Source organism: Danio aesculapii, chromosome 1 (assembly GCF_903798145.1).
Source record: "Danio aesculapii chromosome 1, fDanAes4.1, whole genome shotgun sequence".
NCBI lineage: Eukaryota > Metazoa > Chordata > Actinopteri > Cypriniformes > Danionidae > Danio > Danio aesculapii.
In genome coordinates this window covers 13,522,358-13,549,600 of record NC_079435.1, presented here as the reverse complement: position 1 = coordinate 13,549,600, position 27,243 = coordinate 13,522,358, and the positions used below count along the sequence as shown (strand labels likewise).

The 27,243-nt window shown below is 32.7% G+C and overlaps 1 protein-coding gene across 1 annotated transcript in view; it reads right to left on the bottom strand.

Moving 5' to 3' along the window:
* The window catches only part of gja5b (gap junction protein, alpha 5b), a 25,683-nt gene extending 1,909 nt beyond the window's left edge, over positions 1–23,774 (bottom strand). The window contains exons 1-2 of the mRNA XM_056456610.1: positions 23,089–23,774; positions 1–1,774 (exon numbers count right to left, since the gene is read on the bottom strand). The exon at positions 1–1,774 is cut by the window's left edge and continues 1,909 nt beyond it. Coding sequence (XP_056312585.1) covers positions 646–1,758 — 1,113 coding nt within the window. The 5' untranslated portion in view covers positions 1,759–1,774; positions 23,089–23,774 and the 3' untranslated portion in view covers positions 1–645. The remainder of the gene's footprint in view (positions 1,775–23,088) is intronic.
* Between the last annotated feature and the right edge of the window lie 3,469 nt (positions 23,775–27,243).

Genomic DNA, 27,243 nt, shown 5'->3' with positions numbered 1-27,243 from the left:
CTCACAATTGTGCAAATATAAGAACCGATTTCTCTTAGGCTCAGTCTGTTTGACAAGGTCAAGATCAAATCAGGTCAAGTGCAAATATTATGTTTGAGGCTTAAGTCTGATTTATACTTCTGTGTCGAGTGATTGGCGTGAACAACACGGCGCCTGCCTTGCGCGTAGTCGTGCATTTATACTTCTGCACGCTGTTTGTGTTGCTCTGCAATAACAATTCCGAAATGCTAGCTGGCATCAGGTTTTTATGTTCATCTGTGTCGAGTTTCTTTACGGATGTTAAAACACGTAGCTAAAACTCGCTCATTCTGAGGCAGGAACCGGCAGACGTCCAACAACATTAATCATAAGGTAAACACAAAACAAAAGTTCCATCAGGGGACTCGACACCTGTAAACAATCGCTCCATCAGGCTCGCGGCTCTCAGCACCTCCCATGCTTGTCAGTACTACCAAGCCGACCAATTACAGAGCTTGCACTATGTGTCAATGCAACATGTAGTTAAGTTTTTTTTGAGAGGCGTCAGCCACGGCGAGGGTTATTAGACCGTGCAAAGGTTGCACCGGAGCATGCGCTTGACGCAGAAGTATAAATCAGCCTTTAGTCACACTAGACAACCCAATTTCCACATATGATTGGCCAGTGCTATACCGCAAGGTCATCCGGTCTCATGCGGCTGCTGGTCCCACTGCTCTTGCTAAACCTTCGCTTGTCCTCAAAATCACTGCTCAGGAATGAAGGTGAGGCACAGGAGTTGGGGGTCTCTGTAGGTGTCTGTGAGAAGCTCAAGAAGTTGACCCCTAAGTAGTCTTGTCCTCTGTGCCGTTCGGTGACCATGTTCGCAGAGTTCTGCTGGTGCGCCAGTCGGTCGTGAAACGGAGGGCAGGTCGGATGTAAAAGCGAGTGCGTCTGCAGAATAGGAGAAGATGGTGGCGAGGTCAAGCATTGGTTGAAGTCTGGAGGTGGGGTGCAGGCTCTGTTTGGGGTGGATGGATTTGGTGAAAGTGCAGGCATGGTGGATGGCGTGTTTGGTCGATGTTTGGAAGCCTTGTATCCGTGCACATACTTCCTCAACTGCTTCCATGCCAAATGATACAGTTCCACGATACTAAGCAACAGTGACACCGCTGCTACTGCTAGCATGAAGACAATGAACACATTCTTCTCTGTAGGTCTGGAGATGTAGCAGTTGACTGGATGTGGACACGGAGGGGCTTTGCACACGTAGAGTGCACTGAGGAAGACTCCATAGATCAGGTACTGGATTATGATGAAGATCACCTCCATCACGGTGCGGATGAGGATGCTGAGGACATATGTTTGCAGCAACGCACCCTTCAATCGCACCTTCCCACCTCCGCCTTCGTCCTCCTTGTTTTTATCATCTTCTGGGTACTTCTCTCCATCTCTCTGAGCTCCTTCATCATCCTGCTCTTTCCTCCTCTTCTCCTCTAGGCGGACGCTGTGCATTGCGTGCCCCATGTAGATCAGAGAAGGCGTCGACACGAACACGATCTGGAGCACCCAGAAGCGTATGTGCGCAATAGGAAAGGCTCGGTCGTAACAAACGTTCTCGCAGCCAGGCTGCTCTGTGTCACAGGTGAAGTCTTCCTGCTCGTCGCCCCACGAGGATTCAGCAGCTGTGCCCAGAACCAAGATCCGGAAGATGAAAAGAATAGTGAGCCACACCTTTCCCACCGAGGTTGAATGCTCCTGGACTTCTTCTAGAAAGTTCCCCAACAGACTCCAGTCAGCCATGCCTGGTCAGAGGAGCCTGAGGTAAAAAAAAAAAAAAAGAGGTAGTGTGAATGGAAGGGAGAAAATAATAGTTACTTAAGCAGTATTTTTTCAACGGTCTACTGAACAAACCATCTCTATACAATGATTTGCCTAATTAACCTAACTTTCCCAATTAAACTCGTTAAGACTTTAAACAGAGGTAGGTAGTAACACTGTGCGATTTTAGCCATTTAGTCGCCTGAGACAAATTTGGGAAATCATAAAAGATTTCTGTAATGCTACGCTAAAATCTGTGGTCTTCGATTGTTGGTTTGATATGTTCACCGACAGCTGATTAATGGTGGATTTTCCCTGCTATGAGGTTCTGGTAGTTTCAGAAGATTCTAGGCACTTTCCTGCAGTGTTATTTAGCAGAGATGAGCGTCAAATCAACCACCAATGGGTGTGTTAAATCTGATGCCGCAATCAGAACGAAAACTTCAAACCAGCCTGGGAAAATGTCCAAATCCCCCCCCCCCCCCCCCCCTATTTATTATTGAGGCAAATTGTGAGAAATATTAATATTACAGCTTGTTAATGATTGATATCATGTCAGTCATGGATGGATGACGTCAAATCCGGGTGAGTTTTCTTGCGTGTCCATGTTTGGCGCGTCTTTATTGTTCGCGTCTGTATTGTTCAGTCTGACATTAAAACAACTGAGATCTTACACTGTAATATGGGAGTCATGTTCGTGCAGTCTGGCAAGCTACAATCACAAAATATATATGGCACAATTTATAGATATTTATTACAGTACAGGAGCCCTTCAACACTCAAAAAAAAGCAATGACTTCCTCTAAACTAACCTTTGATTTGCCCCTCCATCCCATCTGAGAAGAGAGGGAGAATAATGGGGAATTTTGAGAGGAATGCCTTTAACAGAGATTGTTATTTTTAATTTAACATAACTTTTTAACTGTTGAGCTACAAAAAAGCAAACTGAAATTAAATGTTTCAATTAAATGTTGTGAATGAATCAGATAAAAAAAATTAAATAAACATAGTCACTTGATGGATAGTGGACATTGCAAAAGACATCAGCAAGCAAGGTAAAGTGTATTTTTTTATGTTCTAAATAAAATTGTTCATGTTTTTTATTGTAATTTGTTCATTATTAAATGTATAATTATTAAAACAATTAAAGTATTTTAAATCTAATAAATTATAGTATTATTAAATCATATAATAAATTGTATAATTAATTATAAGAAATTTGGAAATTACATTGACAACTTTACAGTTTGGTATATTTCCCTCAGGCCCATCACCCTCAATATATACCCTCAAGATTAGCTTTGGTCTTTCATAAGAAAAAGTTTGCTCTAAATGCATGCTTGTTGTGTGACAACGAAGCACTAAAGGGGGAAAGGTAAAACTAAATGGAAACATATCAATCATAAAATGTATTCTTCTGTGGGATATGAAAGATTATATATAGATGTCTATACATGGCAATCAAAATGTTTCATTGTCTCCAACAATCATCCAAATAATTAACTTTTCATGGTTATATAAATGATCATGGACACATTTAGGGTTACCGTTTGTTAATTTATAACCAATCAACAGTATTTAGACCATTTATCATCGTGTTTAAAAAAGACGCATTTAATCACTAAAGAAAAGAGTGAACTTTTACACAAAGTACTTCTGATAGTTAACTTTAAGTCAAATAAGTTGCTTGCTAAAGCTTCATAACTCCATATTACATCATTTGTATTACCATTATTTATGTATGTTATGCTTCATCCGCACCAGGTGTCAGTATGAAGTCTTGTTGACAAAGCTTATCATTAAAGGGCCATGAAACCCCTATTTGTTCAGGAACATTTCATGCATGCCCCCTGTGACAAGCGAGGTATTGGATGCAAGGAACAGCTGGAAGAGTGTTGTTTTAATGGAATGTTTGATAGCGCATGGCGAGTGGGAGAAAAAAAAACGTCTGCATTTCTCAGTATCTTAGATGCACTCGGTAGGTAGCATCAGAAAGCTGTGTGTGTATAGACTATCCGGTCACAAAATGCAGTGAAAATCCTACACAACAGTAATAGTTTGATTAAGGTATTTACATGTTTACATTTGGAGAGCAGCATTTATAGCGGATCTTTCAGTCTATATTATTGTAGCTATATTTACGTACTGCAGACTGTATCTAAATCATTTTGACAAAGGTCTGTCTTTAAAAACTGAAAGAGAACTGCTGACGATACGAACTAACTTTGCCGTCTGAATAAACATAAACAAAGAACATTGATCGCACACTTACCAAATCTGTAGAGACAGGAAAATCTACACAAATTGGAGCGGTGTCTTTTTTTAAAAGGAGACAAATGGCAAATCCGGATTTCACTATTTCCAGACGCAAAAATCTCTCAGGTAAAAAATGTTCCTTACAAATGTATTTCTGTCGCGTTTACTGTAATCCACACGTGAGTCCAGCTGCACTCTCATAGCGGGAAATGAAAACAAAACCTTTTGTTGCAGCACATTTATAAACACAACACTGACGACCCATGTCTCCAAACAATTCTTGTTCTTCCACTTGTTTTGGCAACACAACGTGGCGTCTCTCTGCCGTCTGAACACTACAACAGGTAAAAACAGTCTTTGAAGCTAGCATGCATATTAATGAAATTTATCCTCCTACACAACAGCGTTCTGATTGGTTTGCACCAAGTCTTTCTCATGAATTAATCCTGCACACTTAGAGACGTCACAATGTACTCGCCGGTACAGACATCCACTCTCCACTCTGGAATACACACAAGGATCTAATCGGCGTGACGCAACTTCAAAAATTCATTTTAAACCGGAAGAACGAATTTGCTTGAAATTTGCTCGAAATAACGCAAAACAGCCAATTTTCACTTTTTTGTGAAATATTTGTGTCCTAATAGTGTTTCTAGCAGTGTGGGACACATATATGACTGTCAAAGTCTCAAAAATGTGTTTTGGTGTTTCGTGACCTTTTAAATCACATTCTTGTATGCAATATAATGTAGTAAACATTAGAAATAAAATCAAACTATATTTAAAACGTAACCCTCTTGTCCTCTGACATCTTGTTGCAATTCAAAGTTCATTATTTGTCATATTACCACACAATTTCTACCTTATATTCAGAAAAGGATGCTAAATGAAACAGGAAATGTTATATGAATATATCAAATTTAGTCTAATACATCTTACATCTCATGCAATTATAAAACAAAGATCTTTGGAGATCTTTGAGTTCATTCTCAATAAAAGTATTCTAAAAAACAAAAAACAGGGATGTCAGCCATTCAGAGATTGTATATTTAGGTTTGTGTTTCTTTTCTTCAATACAAATGTTTCCCACACACCCAAGCGCTGAGAGTCTGGGAAAAGCCGGAGAAAGAATTTAAGGAACCTACAGCTAAAAATACGCAAAGATGCTGATATTTACTGGCATTTTCTGAGTATTCAGTAGCGGAGGGTTTCCTGTTAGTCTAAAGCCAGTGAGAATCATATCACTGTAATTAGATTTTTGGATCATTAAAAGACTGTAAATCTGTTTATGTTACTATAGTTATAATACTATAAATCTGTTTATGTTACTATAGTTTTAATACTGTAAATCTGTTTATGTTACTATAGTTATAATACTATAAATCTGTTTATGTTACTATAGTTATAATACTATAAATCTGTTTATGTTACTATAGTTATAATACTATAAATCTGTTTATGTTACTATAGTTATATTACTGTAAATCTGTTTATGTTACTATAGTTATAATACTATAAATCTGTTTATGTTACTATAGTTATATTACTATAAATCTGTTTATGTTACTATAGTTATAATACTGTAAATCTGTTTATGTTACTATAGTTATATTACTGTAAATCTGTTTATGTTACTATAGTTATAATACTATAAATCTGTTTATGTTACTATAGTTATAATACTATAAATCTGTTTATGTTACTATAGTTATATTACTATAAATCTGTTTATGTTACTATAGTTATATTACTGTAAATCTGTTTATGTTACTATAGTTATAATACTATAAATCTGTTTATGTTACTATAGTTATAATACTATAAATCTGTTTATGTTACTATAGTTATAATACTATAAATCTGTTTATGTTACTATAGTTATAATACTGTAAATCTGTTTATGTTACTATAGTTATAATACTATAAATCTGTTTATGTTACTATAGTTATAATACTGTAAATCTGTTTATGTTACTATAGTTATATTACTGTAAATCTGTTTATGTTACTATAGTTATAATACTATAAATCTGTTTATGTTACTATAGTTATATTACTGTAAATCTGTTTATGTTACTATAGTTATATTACTGTAAATCTGTTTATGTTACTATAGTTATAATACTATAAATCTGTTTATGTTACTATAGTTATAATACTATAAATCTGTTTATGTTACTATAGTTATATTACTGTAAATCTGTTTATGTTACTATAGTTATAATACTATAAATCTGTTTATGTTACTATAGTTATAATACTATAAATCTGTTTATGTTACTATAGTTATATTACTATAAATCTGTTTATGTTACTATAGTTATATTACTGTAAATCTGTTTATGTTACTATAGTTATAATACTATAAATCTGTTTATGTTACTATAGTTATAATACTATAAATCTGTTTATGTTACTATAGTTATAATACTATAAATCTGTTTATGTTACTATAGTTATATTACTATAAATCTGTTTATGTTACTATAGTTATATTACTGTAAATCTGTTTATGTTACTATAGTTATATTACTATAAATCTGTTTATGTTACTATAGTTATATTACTGTAAATCTGTTTATGTTACTATAGTTATATTACTATAAATCTGTTTATGTTACTATAGTTATAATACTATAAATCTGTTTATGTTACTATAGTTATATTACTATAAATCTGTTTATGTTATTATAGTTATAATACTATAAATCTGTTTATGTTACTATAGTTATATTACTATAAATCTGTTTATGTTATTATAGTTATAATACTATAAATCTGTTTATGTTACTATAGTTATATTACTGTAAATCTGTTTATGTTATTATAGTTATAATACTATAAATCTGTTTATGTTACTATAGTTATAATACTATAAATCTGTTTATGTTACTATAGTTATATTACTATAAATCTGTTTATGTTACTATAGTTATAATACTATAAATCTGTTTATGTTACTATAGTTATATTACTGTAAATCTGTTTATGTTACTATAGTTATAATACTATAAATCTGTTTATGTTACTATAGTTATAATACTATAAATCTGTTTATGTTACTATAGTTATATTACTATAAATCTGTTTATGTTACTATAGTTATAATACTATAAATCTGTTTATGTTACTATAGTTTTAATACTGTAAATCTGTTTATGTTACTATAGTTATATTACTGTAAATCTGTTTATGTTACTATAGTTATAATACTATAAATCTGTTTATGTTACTATAGTTATATTACTATAAATCTGTTTATGTTACTATAGTTATAATACTGTAAATCTGTTTATGTTACTATAGTTATATTACTGTAAATCTGTTTATGTTACTATAGTTATAATACTATAAATCTGTTTATGTTACTATAGTTATAATACTATAAATCTGTTTATGTTACTATAGTTATATTACTATAAATCTGTTTATGTTACTATAGTTATATTACTGTAAATCTGTTTATGTTACTATAGTTATAATACTATAAATCTGTTTATGTTACTATAGTTATAATACTATAAATCTGTTTATGTTACTATAGTTATAATACTATAAATCTGTTTATGTTACTATAGTTATATTACTATAAATCTGTTTATGTTACTATAGTTATAATACTATAAATCTGTTTATGTTACTATAGTTATATTACTGTAAATCTGTTTATGTTACTATAGTTATAATACTATAAATCTGTTTATGTTACTATAGTTATAATACTATAAATCTGTTTATGTTACTATAGTTATAATACTATAAATCTGTTTATGTTACTATAGTTATATTACTGTAAATCTGTTTATGTTACTATAGTTATATTACTGTAAATCTGTTTATGTTACTATAGTTATAATACTATAAATCTGTTTATGTTACTATAGTTATATTACTGTAAATCTGTTTATGTTACTATAGTTATATTACTGTAAATCTGTTTATGTTACTATAGTTATAATACTATAAATCTGTTTATGTTACTATAGTTATATTACTATAAATCTGTTTATGTTACTATAGTTATATTACTGTAAATCTGTTTATGTTACTATAGTTATATTACTATAAATCTGTTTATGTTACTATAGTTATATTACTGTAAATCTGTTTATGTTACTATAGTTATATTACTATAAATCTGTTTATGTTACTATAGTTATATTACTATAAATCTGTTTATGTTACTATAGTTATAATACTATAAATCTGTTTATGTTATTATAGTTATAATACTATAAATCTGTTTATGTTACTATAGTTATATTACTATAAATCTGTTTATGTTATTATAGTTATAATACTATAAATCTGTTTATGTTACTATAGTTATATTACTGTAAATCTGTTTATGTTATTATAGTTATAATACTATAAATCTGTTTATGTTACTATAGTTATAATACTATAAATCTGTTTATGTTACTATAGTTATATTACTATAAATCTGTTTATGTTACTATAGTTATAATACTATAAATCTGTTTATGTTACTATAGTTATATTACTGTAAATCTGTTTATGTTACTATAGTTATAATACTATAAATCTGTTTATGTTACTATAGTTATATTACTGTAAATCTGTTTATGTTACTATAGTTATATTACTGTAAATCTGTTTATGTTACTATAGTTATAATACTATAAATCTGTTTATGTTACTATAGTTATATTACTATAAATCTGTTTATGTTACTATAGTTATAATACTGTAAATCTGTTTATGTTACTATAGTTATAATACTGTAAATCTGTTTATGTTACTATAGTTATAATACTATAAATCTGTTTATGTTACTATAGTTATATTACTATAAATCTGTTTATGTTACTATAGTTATAATACTGTAAATCTGTTTATGTTACTATAGTTATAATACTATAAATCTGTTTATGTTACTATAGTTATAATACTATAAATCTGTTTATGTTACTATAGTTATAATACTGTAAATCTGTTTATGTTACTATAGTTATAATACTGTAAATCTGTTTATGTTACTATAGTTATAATACTATAAATCTGTTTATGTTACTATAGTTATAATACTATAAATCTGTTTATGTTACTATAGTTATAATACTATAAATCTGTTTATGTTACTATAGTTATATTACTGTAAATCTGTTTATGTTACTATAGTTATATTACTGTAAATCTGTTTATGTTACTATAGTTATATTACTGTAAATCTGTTTATGTTATTATAGTTATAATACTATAAATCTGTTTATGTTACTATAGTTATAATACTATAAATCTGTTTATGTTACTATAGTTATATTACTGTAAATCTGTTTATGTTACTATAGTTATAATACTGTAAATCTGTTTATGTTACTATAGTTATAATACTATAAATCTGTTTATGTTACTATAGTTATAATACTATAAATCTGTTTATGTTACTATAGTTATAATACTATAAATCTGTTTATGTTACTATAGTTATAATACTATAAATCTGTTTATGTTACTATAGTTATAATACTGTAAATCTGTTTATGTTACTATAGTTATAATACTATAAATCTGTTTATGTTACTATAGTTATAATACTATAAATCTGTTTATGTTACTATAGTTATAATACTATAAATCTGTTTATGTTACTATAGTTATAATACTATAAATCTGTTTATGTTACTATAGTTATAATACTATAAATCTGTTTATGTTACTATAGTTATAATACTATAAATCTGTTTATGTTACTATAGTTATAATACTATAAATCTGTTTATGTTACTATAGTTATAATACTATAAATCTGTTTATGTTACTATAGTTATAATACTATAAATCTGTTTATGTTACTATAGTTATAATACTATAAATCTGTTTATGTTACTATAGTTATATTACTATAAATCTGTTTATGTTACTATAGTTATAATACTATAAATCTGTTTATGTTACTATAGTTATAATACTATAAATCTGTTTATGTTACTATAGTTATATTACTATAAATCTGTTTATGTTACTATAGTTATAATACTATAAATCTGTTTATGTTACTATAGTTATATTACTGTAAATCTGTTTATGTTACTATAGTTATATTACTGTAAATCTGTTTATGTTACTATAGTTATAATACTATAAATCTGTTTATGTTACTATAGTTATAATACTGTAAATCTGTTTATGTTACTATAGTTATATTACTATAAATCTGTTTATGTTACTATAGTTATAATACTGTAAATCTGTTTATGTTACTATAGTTATATTACTATAAATCTGTTTATGTTACTATAGTTATAATACTATAAATCTGTTTATGTTACTATAGTTATAATACTATAAATCTGTTTATGTTACTATAGTTCTAATACTATAAATCTGTTAAACGCATGTGTTGTGTTAAAGAGCGTTTTTAGCTAAACAGCAGAATTAGGACCCAACTGAAGTGCTAAAGCTTATGAAATGTTAGCGTCATGGGAAATGTTTGATTCAGACGTTTCCTTGAGGCCAGATTGATGTTACACAAACATCATGTGTATCATTTTGATTTAGTAGTTCTGTTCCGTCTTTGTGCAGCAATTAGCAGTGACAAAGTGTGAGATTGTTCTTTACTTATCTCTGGATTAATGCAAGTTTAGTGTCAGAGTCTCAGTCCTCCAGGGGCTTTTTATGGGTAGAGGGAGCCCAGAATACTCTTTATCATGAGAACTTGAGTAAGATTTTGAGTGTGTGTGTGTGTGTGTGTGTGTGTGTGTGTGTGTGTGTGCGTGTGTGTGTGTGTGCGTTTATGCGGCAGTTTGTCTGTGGGAAGCATTGGCATGTAAAATTAACAGTGTAAACAGTCCTTATTTGGATCCACCGTTTATCGAGTCGGACCCCGATGCCCCACCAGCATTATTTTAAGAGTGTTTTTCAGCAGGAAGGGATGTGTTTTTTCTTTTCCCACAATAAGGGACAGCGTACATTAATCAACATTCCTCAAGAACGTAAATGTACCCAAATTAGCCCAAAAACTAGTTTTCACTGGTGGTCCCTTTGCCAGATGGTAAAGGCCTATAGCAATAAAAATACAAATTCAAACTATAAACGATACTCGAACGAACGACAAACAAAAACAACAATATCAAAAAGCCTACTGATATGTTGATTATTAAGAAGCCATTTCTTTGAATTGTGCTTATTTAAAAGGGGAGGAGCTAAACGATGCATTATAATTTCATTCATTCATTTTTCTTCGGCTTGGTTTCTATTTCAGAAGTTGCCACAGCGGAATGAACCGACAACTACTCTGGCATATGTTTTACTCAGTAGGTGCCCTTTGAAATGCAACCCAGTACAAAGCCTATTCAATTCACCTATAATAGCACCTACTATAAAAGAAGATGCATAATGTTTCCAAGAGCAAGTGCATTTAACGGAATGTTTACCTTAAATTGACTTTGCTTCAGAGCTTTGCTTTTGTTGTTGTTGAACAGAAAAGAAGATATTTTGAAGAATGTTGGAAATTGATAGCCATTGAGTTCTGTAGTCAGTACCTATGGGGTTTTTAACATTCTTCAAAATATCTATCTATCTATCTATCTATCTATCTATCTATCTATCTATCTATCTATCTATCTGTCTATCTGTCTGTCTGTCTGTCTGTCTGTCTGTCTAGGTTCGTTGTTATTTAATTAGTATTGAGGTAATCATTTCCCGTTTCCTGTATGCACAATAATCATGTCAGCACATAACTGGGAAGGGTTGTTTGGCATCAGATGTGGGAACCAGGTTTTAAAGGGCAGACTGAATGTGCTGGAGTCTCTCTATAAATGTGTCCTGCTCTCCTCCCCTGTAAGGAAACAATCCTGAACAATATCATTTCCCTCTTACAAGACACTTGAAAGGAAACTGGCCAGGTTCAAGACACTGAGGCCAAAGAGGTGAACAACAGAATTCAATGTAACACACTTGTAGTTAGGAATAAGTGAAGTTTTTGTTTCATTATTTTTTTTATTTATATCCACTCAAGTCCTCATTCCTGTTTTTTGTACTATCTATCTATCTATCTATCTATCTATCTATCTATCTATCTATCTATCTATCTATCTATCTATCTATCTATCTATCTATCTATCTATCTATCTATCTATCTATCTATCTATCTATCTATCTATCTATCTGTCTGTCTGTCTGTCTGTCTGTCTGTCTGTCTGTCTGTCTGTCCGTCCGTCCGAACGGAGTCTCTCAGTAACAGTATTAAAGCATCTTCTTTAAATAAAACATATATGTATATATTGTATTATAATTTGGAAAAACCACTTTCTATATTTAAGCGCATTTTTTGTTTCCATGTATTAAATAAATAAATTGCCACTTTTTAAATTAAATGAGATACATATAAATATATATTTAAACTAACAGGCTGATTCACATATTTCATAATCTGAATGATAGTAATAAATAAGAAGTATTTTTAATACTTGACAACACTTAATGTTTCTATCTCTGTCCGTGACTCAGTGACAGTTAAATCGAGTACATTCTCTAAGCGATTCTGTCACTGTGCTTAATCCTTTCTGTGCACAACTGTATGGTATTAATGCCACACGAACTGTAAAGTGTTTAATATTGGTAGTTCATTTTGAAATAAAAATAGCGAAATATTCGTTAAAAGTTACATTTTTTTGCTGAAGGAAACAGCTGTGCTGATGAGGTGAACGTCAAAAAAACCCGACTGCTCCTCTGTGACATTGAGATACAGGTGATACAAGGTTTATCTATATCAAAGAACTGCAAACAAGCAGATATTACAACAATTTGTCAATAAACACACACCTCGTTCTCTCGCAGTCCACGGCTGTGGTTTGCTGATCAAATGAAAAACAAAAGACGGGGAGGAGCTGATTTCTGCCGCCGTTTTCTTATCATATTTGAAGGGGACTGAGGCAATAATTTAGTGTACAGTTTATGAGCTAATCGCAAACGTTTTAGGGCTGAGTAGAAATATAGGGGGGCTACAGCCTCCCTAAAATATGCCTAGCAACGCCCATGGTTTAACTTATATTAAGTTTTAAGTTAATGAGGTTTCAGCTATATTATTTTACATATATAACTCAATATTTTAGTCAGTGTGATTAATGTAAGTTGAGATGACTCGAAAATTTCAAATTATTCAGCTAAACAATTTAGGCAGTAAGATTTTTTTACACCGTTCTTATTAGCATGAAATATGGTTAAAACATCTGCTATACTTCTTTAAAGGTGCAGTATGTAAGTTTGACACCCTGTGTTTGAACTTTATTGCACTCCTAGATCAAAACAAACGCAGATGCAGGTTGCCAGGACAGGAGCAAGTAATTTAAAACGTGTTCTAACTAAAAGCAACAGCACCCGATGGAAGGAATATTTGCCATATTAAAATATCGAATTGATATATTATAAATGGATTCTATTTCTCACAGTTGAACAACAGAAAACTGACAAAGATCACCTCAGGTACACCTCATGTGCTTTATTCAGTGTTAATGCTAACAATGTGAGTTTGAATGACATTTCACATGACATTTATTGCCATCCTACTGAAAGCAGCAGCAGATAGTTCACCTCAGATCTTGAAAATAAAATAAACCGTTTGAAATTTAACTTTAAACACGTCAGTGAATCAGCATGTATATTTAATAAACCTTACCATTTTGTCAGTGAGTGCATATTCTGTGCTTCTGATTGGCTGTATTTAAATTTCAGTCATGTTTCGTCTGGTGCAAACAGCCAAATTGCTCATCTGGGTATCTCACCACAAAGTGTGTTGTTAGAACATGTGGTTACGTAACATGCTCACCTAATCTATATTAATATTATTTATAATATTTGCTAGTTAATAACGTCGTGTGAAACTCTGAATCTGCGTCTCATTTCAGAGTCTGCTACTGTCCACCAGAGGTCGCATTTCAGTCACGGCGCATGCTTTCAGATCCTTTCTGAATGAATGAAATACGCGTGAATAAAGTACACATTTTCAAAGCAGAATATCAGACTTTAGAATTGTTTTTCAGATAAACATGTTCACTTAGCATGTTTCTTAAACATCTGCAAACATATTATGGTATTTTTATGCTTTAGAAGAGTCAAAAACTTACATACAGCACCTTTAAATCTTAACTGTGCTTTTGCAAAATTATATTAATGAGCCTTAGCATTTGGTTTACTTTATATACATCATTGAGTTCATTCATTCATTCATTTTCCTTTGGCTTAATCACTTATTTATCAGGGGTCACCACAGCGGAATGAACCGCCAACTCTGTATCAGCAGGTTCTTATAAAGTATTAAAAAGTCTTAAACCCATTGAAATATTGTGTTGTAGGTCTTAAATCATTATAAATTGCTCTCAATTTTCCCATATCCATGTAAAGCTATACCCAATTGGGCCAACACCCATCTAATCACTAACAATATATTTCAATAAAAGTTTTAAGAAGCGCTTATTCATTAACTCTGTTTAGTTATTAATATGGTTTAATTATCTTACTTACAATAAAATAGTTTTTAATGTTTTTTTTAAAGGTTTTAATTTGGTCATTAAAAATTCTTTAGCGTTTAGCCTTGTGTAAGTCTGAAATTTTAGTCATTATGGTCTTAAAATGGTCTTAAAAAGTCTTAAATTTCACTTGATGAAACCTGTAGAAACCCTGCAAGTATTCCGATATGTGTTTTACTTCCAGTCCCAACCCAGTACTGAGAAACTGACATTGAGTTATTTTATTTTAACATTTGTTTTTTAAGATCGGGGGTCATTTAGGTGATTTAAAAAGTGGGTCATGGGTCAGCAGACTGTACATCAACAGTCTACTGTACGCGAACGTTTCTCTATGCTATTTCAGTGCTGGTGAAACGTTGAGGAGGAAGGTGGTGAGACCTACTCCCTTCTCCACTTGTTTACGCGAGGAAAGGAGAACAATGTGGGAGTTTTTCAGCGGCAGGGGCATCTGGAGATATGAGCTGCTAAACAGCCATGGAGAGGAGAGCCATGCTCTTCCGGTCTCTGTTTGTCCTGTCTGTGTTTGAGTCAGCAGTGTGGCAGGCGGCACAATGAAGAACGCCTGAGCCATACACACATCAACAATTCATGCACATGGAGATCCTACATGATCAAACGCCTTCCTTTTTATACAGTTGATTTTTTTTTCTGGGTATTTATGGAGTGCATTCAAAAAATTATATGATCAATTAGTCCTGACAGCATATGTTTTTAGGTCATTGTAACTTATTAAACTAAGTTAATCATGTTATAATTTAATTTTATAAGTTACACAAGCTGTTTCAAGTCAGTTTAACATAATATAAGTTTAGTGGACTCATAAGGTTAATTTGATTCAGCTTAAAAATTTAAGGCAACCAGGATTTTGTTAGTGTACTTGTTCAAACTACATATTTAAAATGAGTTAAAACAACAACACAATTATTAGGTGTTTTTAGGGACAACTTAATTGTTTTATGTTCAATCTTCTTAAATTTGTAAAAACTGTAGCTGCCGTCAGAAGCAATTCTTATATATTACACTCTATAAACATACACTTTACAGTTAAAAGGTCAATAAATAGTTAAAATGTTCAGAGTAATCATTAGAATAAATAAGTAATGTATATTTGTTGTTAATTCATGTTAATTCATTTAAAGTTATTTAACTAAAACTATAAAGGGGAGGGGGGAACCTTTTCTTATTATGTTTAGCTTGGGAATTATTTCATTGTTGCAATCAAGATATTCTTCCGATGCACTACATGTAGAACAGCCACTAGGTGCTGTGCTAATAACACCGATTAAGGATTAAGAAGTACAAAGAAGTTTGTTAAAGAGAAACTGCTACCCCTCAAGTTTATTCCTCTTGAGTTAGAGAGGCCAATGAGGTATGTGTCGTATAGTGTTAACGGATGTGAACATGTAAGATTATGTGTCCGTATGTTAATGTATAATTAGCCAATTAAGTGTATTTCTTTACATGTTGAATGTGCACTTTATCTTTTGATTGTATGTATGTTGTACATTATGTGCAACATCACCTTTAAAGGGTTCATTTAAGTTTATGTATTTATTTTCGTAGTTCTGACGGCATTATTGGGACATAAAGGAGTGCAAGACTAGAATGTACAAGACATACTACAGACTCGCGTCCGAATAAATGTCTGTTCAAATCAAAACGACTTGAGCCTTTGTTTCATCTCGAGGGAAGTAACAAAACAATTACATTAACTTAATCAGTGTAAAACTGTAAAAAAATCAACGATATTTTACAGGTAATTGTCTGTATTTATTTTACAGAATTTTCCAGTTTTTTCATTATACAGTGAAATCAGTGCAGTGTTTTGCAGATATGTTCTGTGATAAAAAAATTCTTACATTAAATTTACAGTTATTGCTTGTATTTTGGTATTTTTTATTGGTTATTTTTCAGTTTTTTAAAGGAAGAGAGTAACATGTAATTTTACGTTAATATTTATAGATTTTTCCTGTAAAAATAGGGAAATAAAAATTCAGTCAAATTGCTTTTAGTGAAGATAGTATCATATGAAGATTAAAGTGAGGTTAATAATGTCAAATAATAGCCTATTGTTTGTTGGCTGCATATAACGCATGCACTGTAAACTATAAAATGTTCATTTTACTAGTCTAACAATGTTGCTATGCTAATTGTTGCAATCACCAGTGATCTAGCAGCTGTGGATTGCTGGAAAACTACACACACACGCTGAACTATAACTCCCAGCATGCACCTAGCACACACACAGCCAGAAGATCATTATGGACTGATTTCAAGGACTATAAACTCAGCACACACAGACACATCATTGCTGAGTCTTAAATTGTTTAGTGAGCATTACGGCGCGTTTCCCCTTGCCTTGCCACGTTTGACCCCATTTTTTGCCGCCTTTAAGCTTGGAAATATTTGTATGCACCTGTTTGTTCCTGTTGCAACCTTTAATTACATGACAAATCTCTTAATAAACTGCTATTTGATCCTTAACTTTGTTGTGCAGGTGTCCTCACATTGCACTAACCTTGTTTTTGTTGTTAAATAATGACCAAATGTGTTATTTGTAAAAAAAAAAAAAAAAAAAAAAAAAAGAAAAAAAAAGTATTTTTTTTCAAGCATATTGTTTTTGAGTTTAACCTACATATCCATAAAATATTTGTTAAACTATATTATGGGTTATAGATATATTAACAGTGTTTTATGACAACAGCAATTATTTGCACCTTACCTTTTTTAATCTTTCTTTAAAAGCTTTTTTTTCTGTTTGAAATGTATGTTAAAAGTGGAAAAAATCGATGGCATATTTCATGCATAATTACATGAATTAATCTGTAATAATAACTGTATTCATCTGTGTAATAACCTGCATTATTACGGTAATAATCATTATTCATTTATTTTATTTTCGGCTTAGTTCCTTTATTGATCTGGGGTTACCACAGTGGAATGAACCACCAACTTATCCAGCATATGTTTTACACAGCGGCTGCCATATATGCATAGACTCAATGATGGGCTAAAAAAACTGCGGATTTCTGCACGCGCAGATTCCATGTCGGCCTATACCAAAAATAATAATAATAATAATAATAATAAATATAGTGATTTCTATAGGAGCATGTGACTCTAAAGACTGGAGAAATAAAGCTGAATATTTATCTTTAAAATCACTGGAATAAATGATTAAATTAAATGATAAACTACTTTTGAACAGTTATTTTATAGTGCAATAACATTTCACAACTTTACAATGTGTACTGTATTTTTGAGTAAATAAATGCAGCCTTGGTGAGCAGGAGAAGCTTATTTGAAAACATTTAAAAATCCTACTGACCCCAAACCTTTGACCGATAGTGTACATGTGCGACTTAAGGTTTTGTGATCCAGGGTCATAGTTTATAATTTATTCTTCTTTGAGTTAGGGTTAATCTTACACAAGTCTATTAACGGCCTTGTCTATTTTCTCCTTTTAAACAGACGTTTACGCAACAACATTTCTAAGTGGAAAATAAGCAGAAATCTTTCATGCATTTTGGCTGGTAATTACCACAATTACAGCTTTTTTTGGAAAGGGACTGAAAACACTGGCGTGAATAATGGAGATTTTTTAGTTGTGGACATCGTGGAGCCATGATCAGGATTTTTTTGACAGTAATATTGTCTGCACGCAAGCTTTAAAAAAAAAAAAAAAGGAAAAAGAAAATATTCTGAAGAAGAATTTTTTTTTCACGAAATTCCTCAAAATATCGGTGTAGAGTAAAGATACTGAAACAGGTTTGTAACAAATGGAGGATGACTAAATGATGACAGAATTGTCATTTTTGGGTGAACTATGCCTTTAATGCATGATTTTATTTAATATATAAATAATGATCAACTATTCAATTTGGCCATGGAAGGCAAAAGTGTGAGTATTCAGCAATAGATAAATCACATTTACACTCAAAACACTTATTTGAAAGAAGAATACTCTTTTTATATCCCACATATAAATATAGATCAGCAAACAAAGATTACAGCATTTCAGTTTGGTTTTAGAAGTTTAAGCGTGCTTCGTTGATGTATGAGAACCAGTGTGATTCATTATTGTGTGTTAAACATCCGAAAGGACTAATGAGATTTGTTCTCAAGTGGCAAGCAAATGTGCTTGAGTTTGTGTTCATGTTTGCTGATTGGTGTTTTTATTTGATTAAAAAAGCCTAAATAAATCTGTAATTTTTGCAATTTTGGATTAAACCTTATGATTCCCAAAGACTGAAAAATCTCTTTATGAATGTTTTAAAGAACTAAAGTTCTGTGTACACATATTGAAATCTCTGATTTGATTTAAAAACATCTTCATTTGTGTTCTGAAGTATGAACAAAAGTCTGTTGGGTTTGGAACGACATTAGGGTGAGTAAATGAAGATGATGATATATATATTTTTTCCCATTTTGGGTAACTTTACATAGAAGTATTTAATCTTAGCTAACGTTAATTTTAAAACTCATTTAAGTTAATTTGAGTTAATTACTTAAAGAACCAACATGAACATCAACATTTCATTAAGCAACATTAGGAAGGTTAATAAATGCTGTCAAATATTTTAGCTTATGCTAGTTAAGGATAGTTCATTTCCTCACCATTTACTCACACTCAATAGGTTGTAAACTTTTATATTTTTTTTGTACACACAAGTGGAGGATGAGTCAATGATGACAGGATTTTCATTGTAAATGCATTAACAAATTTGAACAATTTAATTCCTTGTTGTGAAATGTTATCGTCTTAGTGCTCTTAACACTAACTGGGTTTCTGTCCTAACATGATCACACCGAACGCGTTTTTATGTTCCAATAACGTGAGGCGCACCACGCTGCCTTTTCGTTTACAAGAACAAAAAAAAGAATGTCGCAAGGCAACAACTGAATCAGCTGCGTAATGTGTGAGTGTTGCTGTTGATATTAATCTAAAATTAATTCTATTGTGATATTCAAGGTTTGTGTTTCATACAACTTCAGATACCTCAAAACAGCAACCACAAGTCTCTCCTCCATCTTCAATAGTCTCCGTTGTTGTCTTGACAACACAAATACTGCAGGCACCTCAACGGAAACCCCACCTCTGCTTTCATTTGATTGGAGAATGAAAAAGACGCAACTGAATTTTTTAGGCGCAGCGCCTAAGGGCAAAAACGCGAGGCACGCAGGACGCATAAGCAGCTTGCACAGCGCTCGCGGTCGTTAGTAAATCATTCAAAAAGGTGCCTCTCATTGCAAAAAGCGTGTTCGGTGTGCTCGGCTTCTAAGTTTATCAAAAATCTATTAAAAAACTCTCAAATGTGAATTAGATGCGTATCCATCAAGTTTTTTAGAGCAGCTGACTGTAGTATTGGCAACCTAGTAACCAATGGCAAACCATGCATGCATAATGGAGACAGCTGATTGGTTATGTTATTGTGATATTCATTACGTTAGAGTTTATTCAGCAAATACATTTCCATCTCCCATTATTTGCATTAAACCTTTTAAGTCCAAAACCACCTCAAGTGAGCATTTTTTGCTCATTTTTATTCAAAATATTGCATTTCTGTCACTTGTTTCTCATATGATGCTTAAAGGGGACTCATTATGCCCCTTTTAACAAGATGTAAAATGAATTTCTGATGTCCCTAGAGTGTGTATATGAAGTTTCAGCTCAAAATACCCCACAAATATTGTTTTATAACTGTTTGAAACTACCACTGTTAGGTTTTTATCCAAATTGTGCCATTTTGGTGACTGTCACTTTAAATTCAAATGAGAAGGCGGAGCAAGTAGATGAATGCCTGTGTGTCAGCATAGTGGTAGATTCAAAAACAAGCCCTAAGTCCTATCCTAATAAGGGGGAGATTATCACTAACTGGCGGGACCCTACAGAGTTATCCCTACACTCTCAGAAATAAAGGTGTCACAGGGGTGGTACCTTTTCAGAAGGTACAAACTTGTACCTAAAGGGTAAATATTAGTACCTAAAAAGTACAAAAATGTTCCTCTTAATTTTTTTAGGTACTAATATATACATTTGAGGTACCAATATGGACCCTTTAAGTTCAAATGTGAACCTTTTGAAAAGGTATCACCCCAGTGAAAGCTCGCGTACCTTTATTTCTGAGAGTGTATGCAACATATTCCTCCAATTTGATTCTGCTTATTGATAGATGGATGGACGGACGGACGGACGGATGAACGGATGGACAGATGGATTAAAAAAAAGCCTTCAGTCTGCTCTTACAGCCATGAACAGATGGGCAGTGTCTGGTGTACACTCCAGAAGATGAGCTGCGGATGTGATCCAGAAGAATGGGTGTGTATGAGTATGTGTGATCAGCAGTTTAATGTAGCTGACAGGACAGCACGACTGAAATAACTTTGATGGCATCTGGAATCTAAGAACAGCAGAAGAAGCAACAAGACTAAGCTTTAGAGACTGAGGTCTGTCATAGGATCCTGCTTCAGTGCTTTAGTGTGTGATCAGAGAAACTCTCCTGGGAACCATCATAAACGATTATTCATCAGGCTTTTCCAATTAGTTCCCAGTATGTTCATTTAATGGAGAGACCTAATGTTGGTCCGCAGCCGAAAAGTCTGTAAGGTTAGATTAAATTAGATCAGCGCAGCACCTATTGAATTTCTTATTCAGAATTTAAATGAGGGCCAAAGATATTCGTAGACTTTGAATTGAATAATCTGAAGAAGTCATTCATAGTAGGTTATATTAAGATTCAGTTTGTTCTGATCATTCTCTGCATCTTGAGCTATGATTCTGAAATCCAACTTTTTCACTTGGTTTCATTTTTAAACAATTGAAAACAAGTGGTGTTTTACTGATGTAGGTAAAATATACACTCAAAAAATGTATTTATATTTGCTGCTTGTTCAAACTACTTATGTAAAATGAGCTGAAACAATTTTTGTTTAATCTACTTAAATTAGTTACACTAACTTGTGCTGGGACAGCATGAATGAATTATGTGGAAGCTGCATTTTTTAGGCATTGTAGAGCACTGTATGCTGGCTTCCACACAATTCTTTCATGTTGTCCCAATTAATTAACTTAATTATTTTACACATTTTATGTTTGGATTTTTTTATGGATTGAGTGTGGTGTTCTGTGGTAACAAAACGTGAGGCCTTAAGTGAAAGATTTGCCCCTATTATTGAAAGATCAGCTATACTAAATATTAATACAAATATTCTACATTAAATGTAAACCGTATGTCCTCATTTTCTCAATCTGCCACAGTTTGACACTTTATATTTCTGTAATATGTGCAGTAAGCTATAACACTATGGCTATAACATCAGAAACAATATCAGACGAAAAGTGATTTTCAAGCATCAAAACAAACAAAATGTAAAACAGATTTAAGTTGTATTTTTTTACATTAGAAGTAGAATGTAATAGATATCCACTAAAATACTTTATTCAGTTCAGTATTTTGTTTACTTAAATGTATCTGTTACACACCAAATGATAAAATAAAAGAATATTATTTCACCTTTTGAACATTTTGTTTTCTCAGCCATTTCAAAAATTGAAACTTCCTTTAATAAAATATCTGTGTAAAATGCCTTTTAAAGATTATTAATCAAAATAATTCATAATAGAAGATTACGTGTAGAATTCAAAACATATAAACCTGAAATCAATATATATATATATATATGTTTCCCAAATGATGTTTAACAGAGCAAGGAAATTTTCACAGTATGTCTGATAATATTTTTTCTTCTGGCGAAAGTCTTATTTGTTTTATTTCGGCTAGAATAAAAGCAGTTTTACATTTTTTAAAAAACATTTTAAGGTCAAAATTTTTAGCCTCTTTAAGCTCTATATTTTTTTCGAAGGTCTACAGAACAATCCATCGTTACACAATAACTTGACTAATTACCCTAACCTGCCTAGTTAACCTAATTAACCTAGTTAAGCCTTTATATGTCACTTTAAGCTGTGTAGAAGTGTCTTGAAAAATATCTAGTCAAATATTATTTACTGTCATCATGGCAAAGATAAAATAAATCAGTTATTAGAGATGAGTTATTAAAACTATTATGTTAAGAAATGTGTTGAACAAAATCTTCTCTCCGTTAAACAGAAATTGGGGAAAAAATAAACAGGGGGGCTAATAATTCTAACTGTATATATAAGAAATTTTCCATTAAATTAATTAAGCCTTGGTGGGCAGAGGCGACTTCTTTCCAAACTTTCCAACATTTCTAAACATTTGGTTGTGTGTGTATGTATACTTGCTTTTATTTCTGCCCAGTTTTGCTCCATCCCTAATCAAACACAGCTGATCCAAATAATCAAGGTGTTCAAAAGAATCTTGAACACCTTGATTAATAGCATGCGCTGTGTTTGATCAGAGTTCTAGCAAAACTGTGCAGAGCTGCTGCCCTCCAGGAATTGACTTTGACAATTATGGGTTTAGGGTTAGGGTTGGGGGAGAGAATATATAGTTTGTAGTAGAAACATCATGTCTTAGAGAGTTCCCACCAGGATATTGGAACAAATCTATGTGTGTTTGTGTGTGTGACACTTTCTACATACCTTATTGAAACCAATTAGCGTAGCAGCAGGTGTCTGTTCGAGATCTGACAGGTGTGTGTTTCTATCTCTGTCGACCGATGTATTAAAGCCTCTGCTATTTAGTGATGAAACTTGACAGACTCTTGTTTACCCGAAAGCCCTTCTCCTCTGCTCTGCTTTTAGGATGTGGGATTAGTTGCCAAAAACACTTGGCGGTCTGAAAGTCACAGAGCCTCCGAGACCTCGGAACTCCAGCTGAAGCTTCCCTTTGACGAACGCTTGTGTGATTAATGCCCGAAGTTAAAGATCCTGAATGAACAGAGTCAGACTGTTGATGCTTTACTGTTGGTGAAGAGACCAAGCAGGTTTGTTGACACCTCAGCAGGATGAAAGGTATTTTTCTTAAAGCATTGAACTTTAGACTCAAGGATTTTTGTAGACAGATCACTTGTTGTCAATATAATTCTCAGATTAATGTCAAAAATTGACTTTTTATTACTCCGCTTGACAAAATGAAAGGTCTCCTTCCATGATAAAGCCGTACTTGATGGATGAACTGCCGATTGTATTTGTTTTTCTAGACGGTGACCTCAAAAAATCAATTCGGTCTTCCTTCAGATGAATCCTGCTCAGTGTCTCTTCTGTGGGACGAAAGATTACAGACACGCTGATGATCAGAAGCAGCTGCCAGCAGGCCGAACGGCGTCACGGACGATCTGGAAGTACCCTCATATTCAAAGGGCACGCTAAGAAATACCAGTAGAGCCGTACCACCTCCTTTCCCTCCCTTTCCCTCCTTCTACTCCTCCTCGTCCCCCTCTCCTCTCACAATGCTCGACTGCCACTCTATTTTAGTGTGGAGGAATATCTCCCCATCAGGAAGGAAAGTGAGATTGTATTGAGAAACAATGGGGGAATCGGCTTGGGCTTGTGGTCGTGATTATTTAGAGCTCCAGAAGGTTCGTTAGCTTTTCGTTTCTACAAACATGATTCAGTCAAAACAGCATTTATGGGTATTCCTAAAATATTATTCATCTGTTTTAACTCACTTTAGATTAAATTGCATTTAAAAATAAAGACAATAAGGAAGATTGGTTGAATGTCTACTCTGTACAGGCCACTTCTTCCAGCTTTGGTATGAAGTGAGATTTTTGCTGAAGGAATGTTATTAGATACTTTATAACCCCCAAGTTAATATGCATGCAAACATGCAAGAAGGATAAAGGGGAAGACTTAGTAAACCATTTTCAAAAATTTTGGAGCTGCCCAGCCATTCAGTCGTATTGGGGTCCGTTTCGAAAACCATCGTTATCCAGCTAAGGTTGCAAGTTTCGTCATTACAAACATAGTTTGTTGATTTAGCATTTCCCAAATCCATCGTTCCAGCGAACATTAGCAAACTGTGTCGCAAACTTGTATGTTTCCAACTACACCTCTAGAGCTGAAGTTAGAATCATAGTTCCTGGTTGTGTTCCCAGTTATCCCCATTATATGCCTTATTCATTTCGAACATTCTAACATTTAAACTTGGAAGGATTAAAGAAAAAAACATAAAAGTTATCTCTCTTAGGTGTAATTTGCTTTTAAAGTATTTTTTTAAGGGGCAACGCAGTGGCGCAGTAGGTAGTGCTGTTGAATCACAGCAAGAAGGTCGCTTGTTCGAGCCTTGGCTGGGTCAGTTTTCGTTTCTGTGTGGAGTTTGCATGTTCTCCCTGCGTGGGTTTCCGTGGGTTTCCTCCGGGTGCTCCGGTTTCCCCCACAGTCCAAAGACATGTGGTACAGGTTAAGTGGGTAGGATAAATTGTCCATAGTGTATGTGTATGTGAATAAGTGTGTATGTGTTTGCCAGTGATGGATTGCAGCTGGAAGGGCATCCACTGCATAAAACAAATGCTGGATGAGTTGGTGGTTCATTCCGCTGTGGCAACCCCAGATTAATAAAGGAACTAAGCCGAAAATGAATGAACGAGTATTTTTTTACATTTCAGTTTTCATATTCATATTGACAATTGCGTTCCCTTCGCAGTTTACTTTGAAAACATTTATACCATTTTGAACACAGCCGTGGCTCCTGATGAAAGCTATAGGTGACCTATTATTTAAACACGGAATTTACATTACATCTCCAGAGCTTGTGAAAACAAAAATATATAGCATACATTAATGCTTTTAAATTATTTGTAGTTATTTATTTATTAAGAAATGTATCTGTACTGTAGGCCTATATGACTTGGGCCTGTTGGGCCATGTCAAATGGGCCCAACATATCTGCAGTGGTTTGAATGTGTCAAAATGTAAAAGTAGACTTTTAAAAAATTTAATAACCAATATTCACATAATAACAATACTACTACTACTACTACTACTAATACTACTACTACTACTACTAATAATAAAAATAACAATAATAATAATAATAATTATTATTATTATGAAAAAGGATTTTTTTCTTTTCTTAATAAATTAGCTATTGTAAATTACAACCATTAGTATAATGATTTATATGATTTATATATGAGATCAAAATACATATTAGCTAAGTTGTTTTATGTGCTGTTTACATATATTTCAATTAATATGAAAATCGAATGCATGTTTTTACATTTTTTTTAAATATGTGTACGTGTAAAGCAGTATAATTTGCACAAAAAATTAAGGGTTTTTTTCTAAAAGAAATTGTTACTCCACCCCTGGCAGGATGTAATGCAAGTAATACAAAATATATTTGGTGATGGACTTTTACAACAATCTACATAGGAAATATTGCAGCCAACTTAATGGTAAAAGGCAAGTATTTGTTAAAAATACTTCTTGCAACCAGTAAGAAAACTCGAAAGTGACTACAACTTGAACCCCCTACAAAATCTGAATGGTTGGATGATGGAACCTGGGAGTATGATGCAGTTCCTTTTCTCGCTGACATGCATGTGGACAGCTTTTTCAAAAACAGAAGCCAAAATTAAAAATAAACAATTAAATAACAGGGTGAGAATGCGGTAAAATCTGAAAACGTGGTAAAAATCAAGGGGCTTTTCTTTTTCTGGATTACTTTTCAAAACACTGCGGTTGGGTTTAGGGAAGGGGGTGGGCAAGTCAAAAGGTGCTTTTCAAAATACTAATGGTTGGGTTTAGGGCAGAGGGAGAGTGAGGTTATTGGTCGGTTGATCAGTCAGTCAGTCAGTCAGTGAGTTAGTCAACAGCAGCCTCTTGTGGATTTACGTGAGAACAGCAGGCGCAAATTATATTTGGGATCTCAAAAAGTGTACAGTGGCCTTTGGTGGGTTCTCAAAAACAAAAACGTAGCTCCTGGGACATAATTGGCACTCTTCAGAAATGTATATAGGGGTACGTAATTAGAATGAGCCTGGGTTGGAAATATGTGACCAGTCAACTGTTCATTCATCAAGTTCCGATGTATTATTGTATTTTTTTCTCGTTCTTCCTTAAAAAAGAAATAAAAATAAAGTAAAAAAAGTATGTCATAGTTTCTTTGGTTCCCCCAAAAATCTTTTTAAAATTACATTCTCATAATCTAATGAAAATTTGTCCACTGTAAAGAACTTTATTTTTGTGAGATAAGAATTTCCAGCCTGGTCTCATGATGAATCGTAACTATTTTATGTATCGTCAGAAAATTGGCTAATTCATATGAATTCATACAATTTAATTAATATGTAAACATACGATTTTTAAAAGGAGGCATCAAAACACCACCTTTAAACATACCCCTCATTGAAGGATGATCAAATCGTTATAAAATGTATGAATCAAATCATACAAATCTGGGTGGTATGAATTAGCCACTGAATCAAAAAGTTACAAATTACCGCAAAATTGCGTTGAAATTTCTTCACTGTAGCATCAATACTAATAAAGCCCCTCGTGTTTTTCAGCATATGTACAGAATACAAATTTTTCATGAATGTCAGTGCAAGAAATACTTTGCGTGGGAACCATTTGAATATGTTTTTCAATAATCAGCGTATCATCAGTATAATCAAAAGCCAACATAAAACAAGAAAGTGCCTTGAGCCCTTTTCCAAAACATGGGGGATTTACTCAACGACTTAAGCCTATTATGTAACAGTATTTCTTCTCACAACCATTTAAACACAACCAAGTAAGATGCCACACTCCCAAACCGACAACAAATATCTCTTTTATAAATCCATTTTG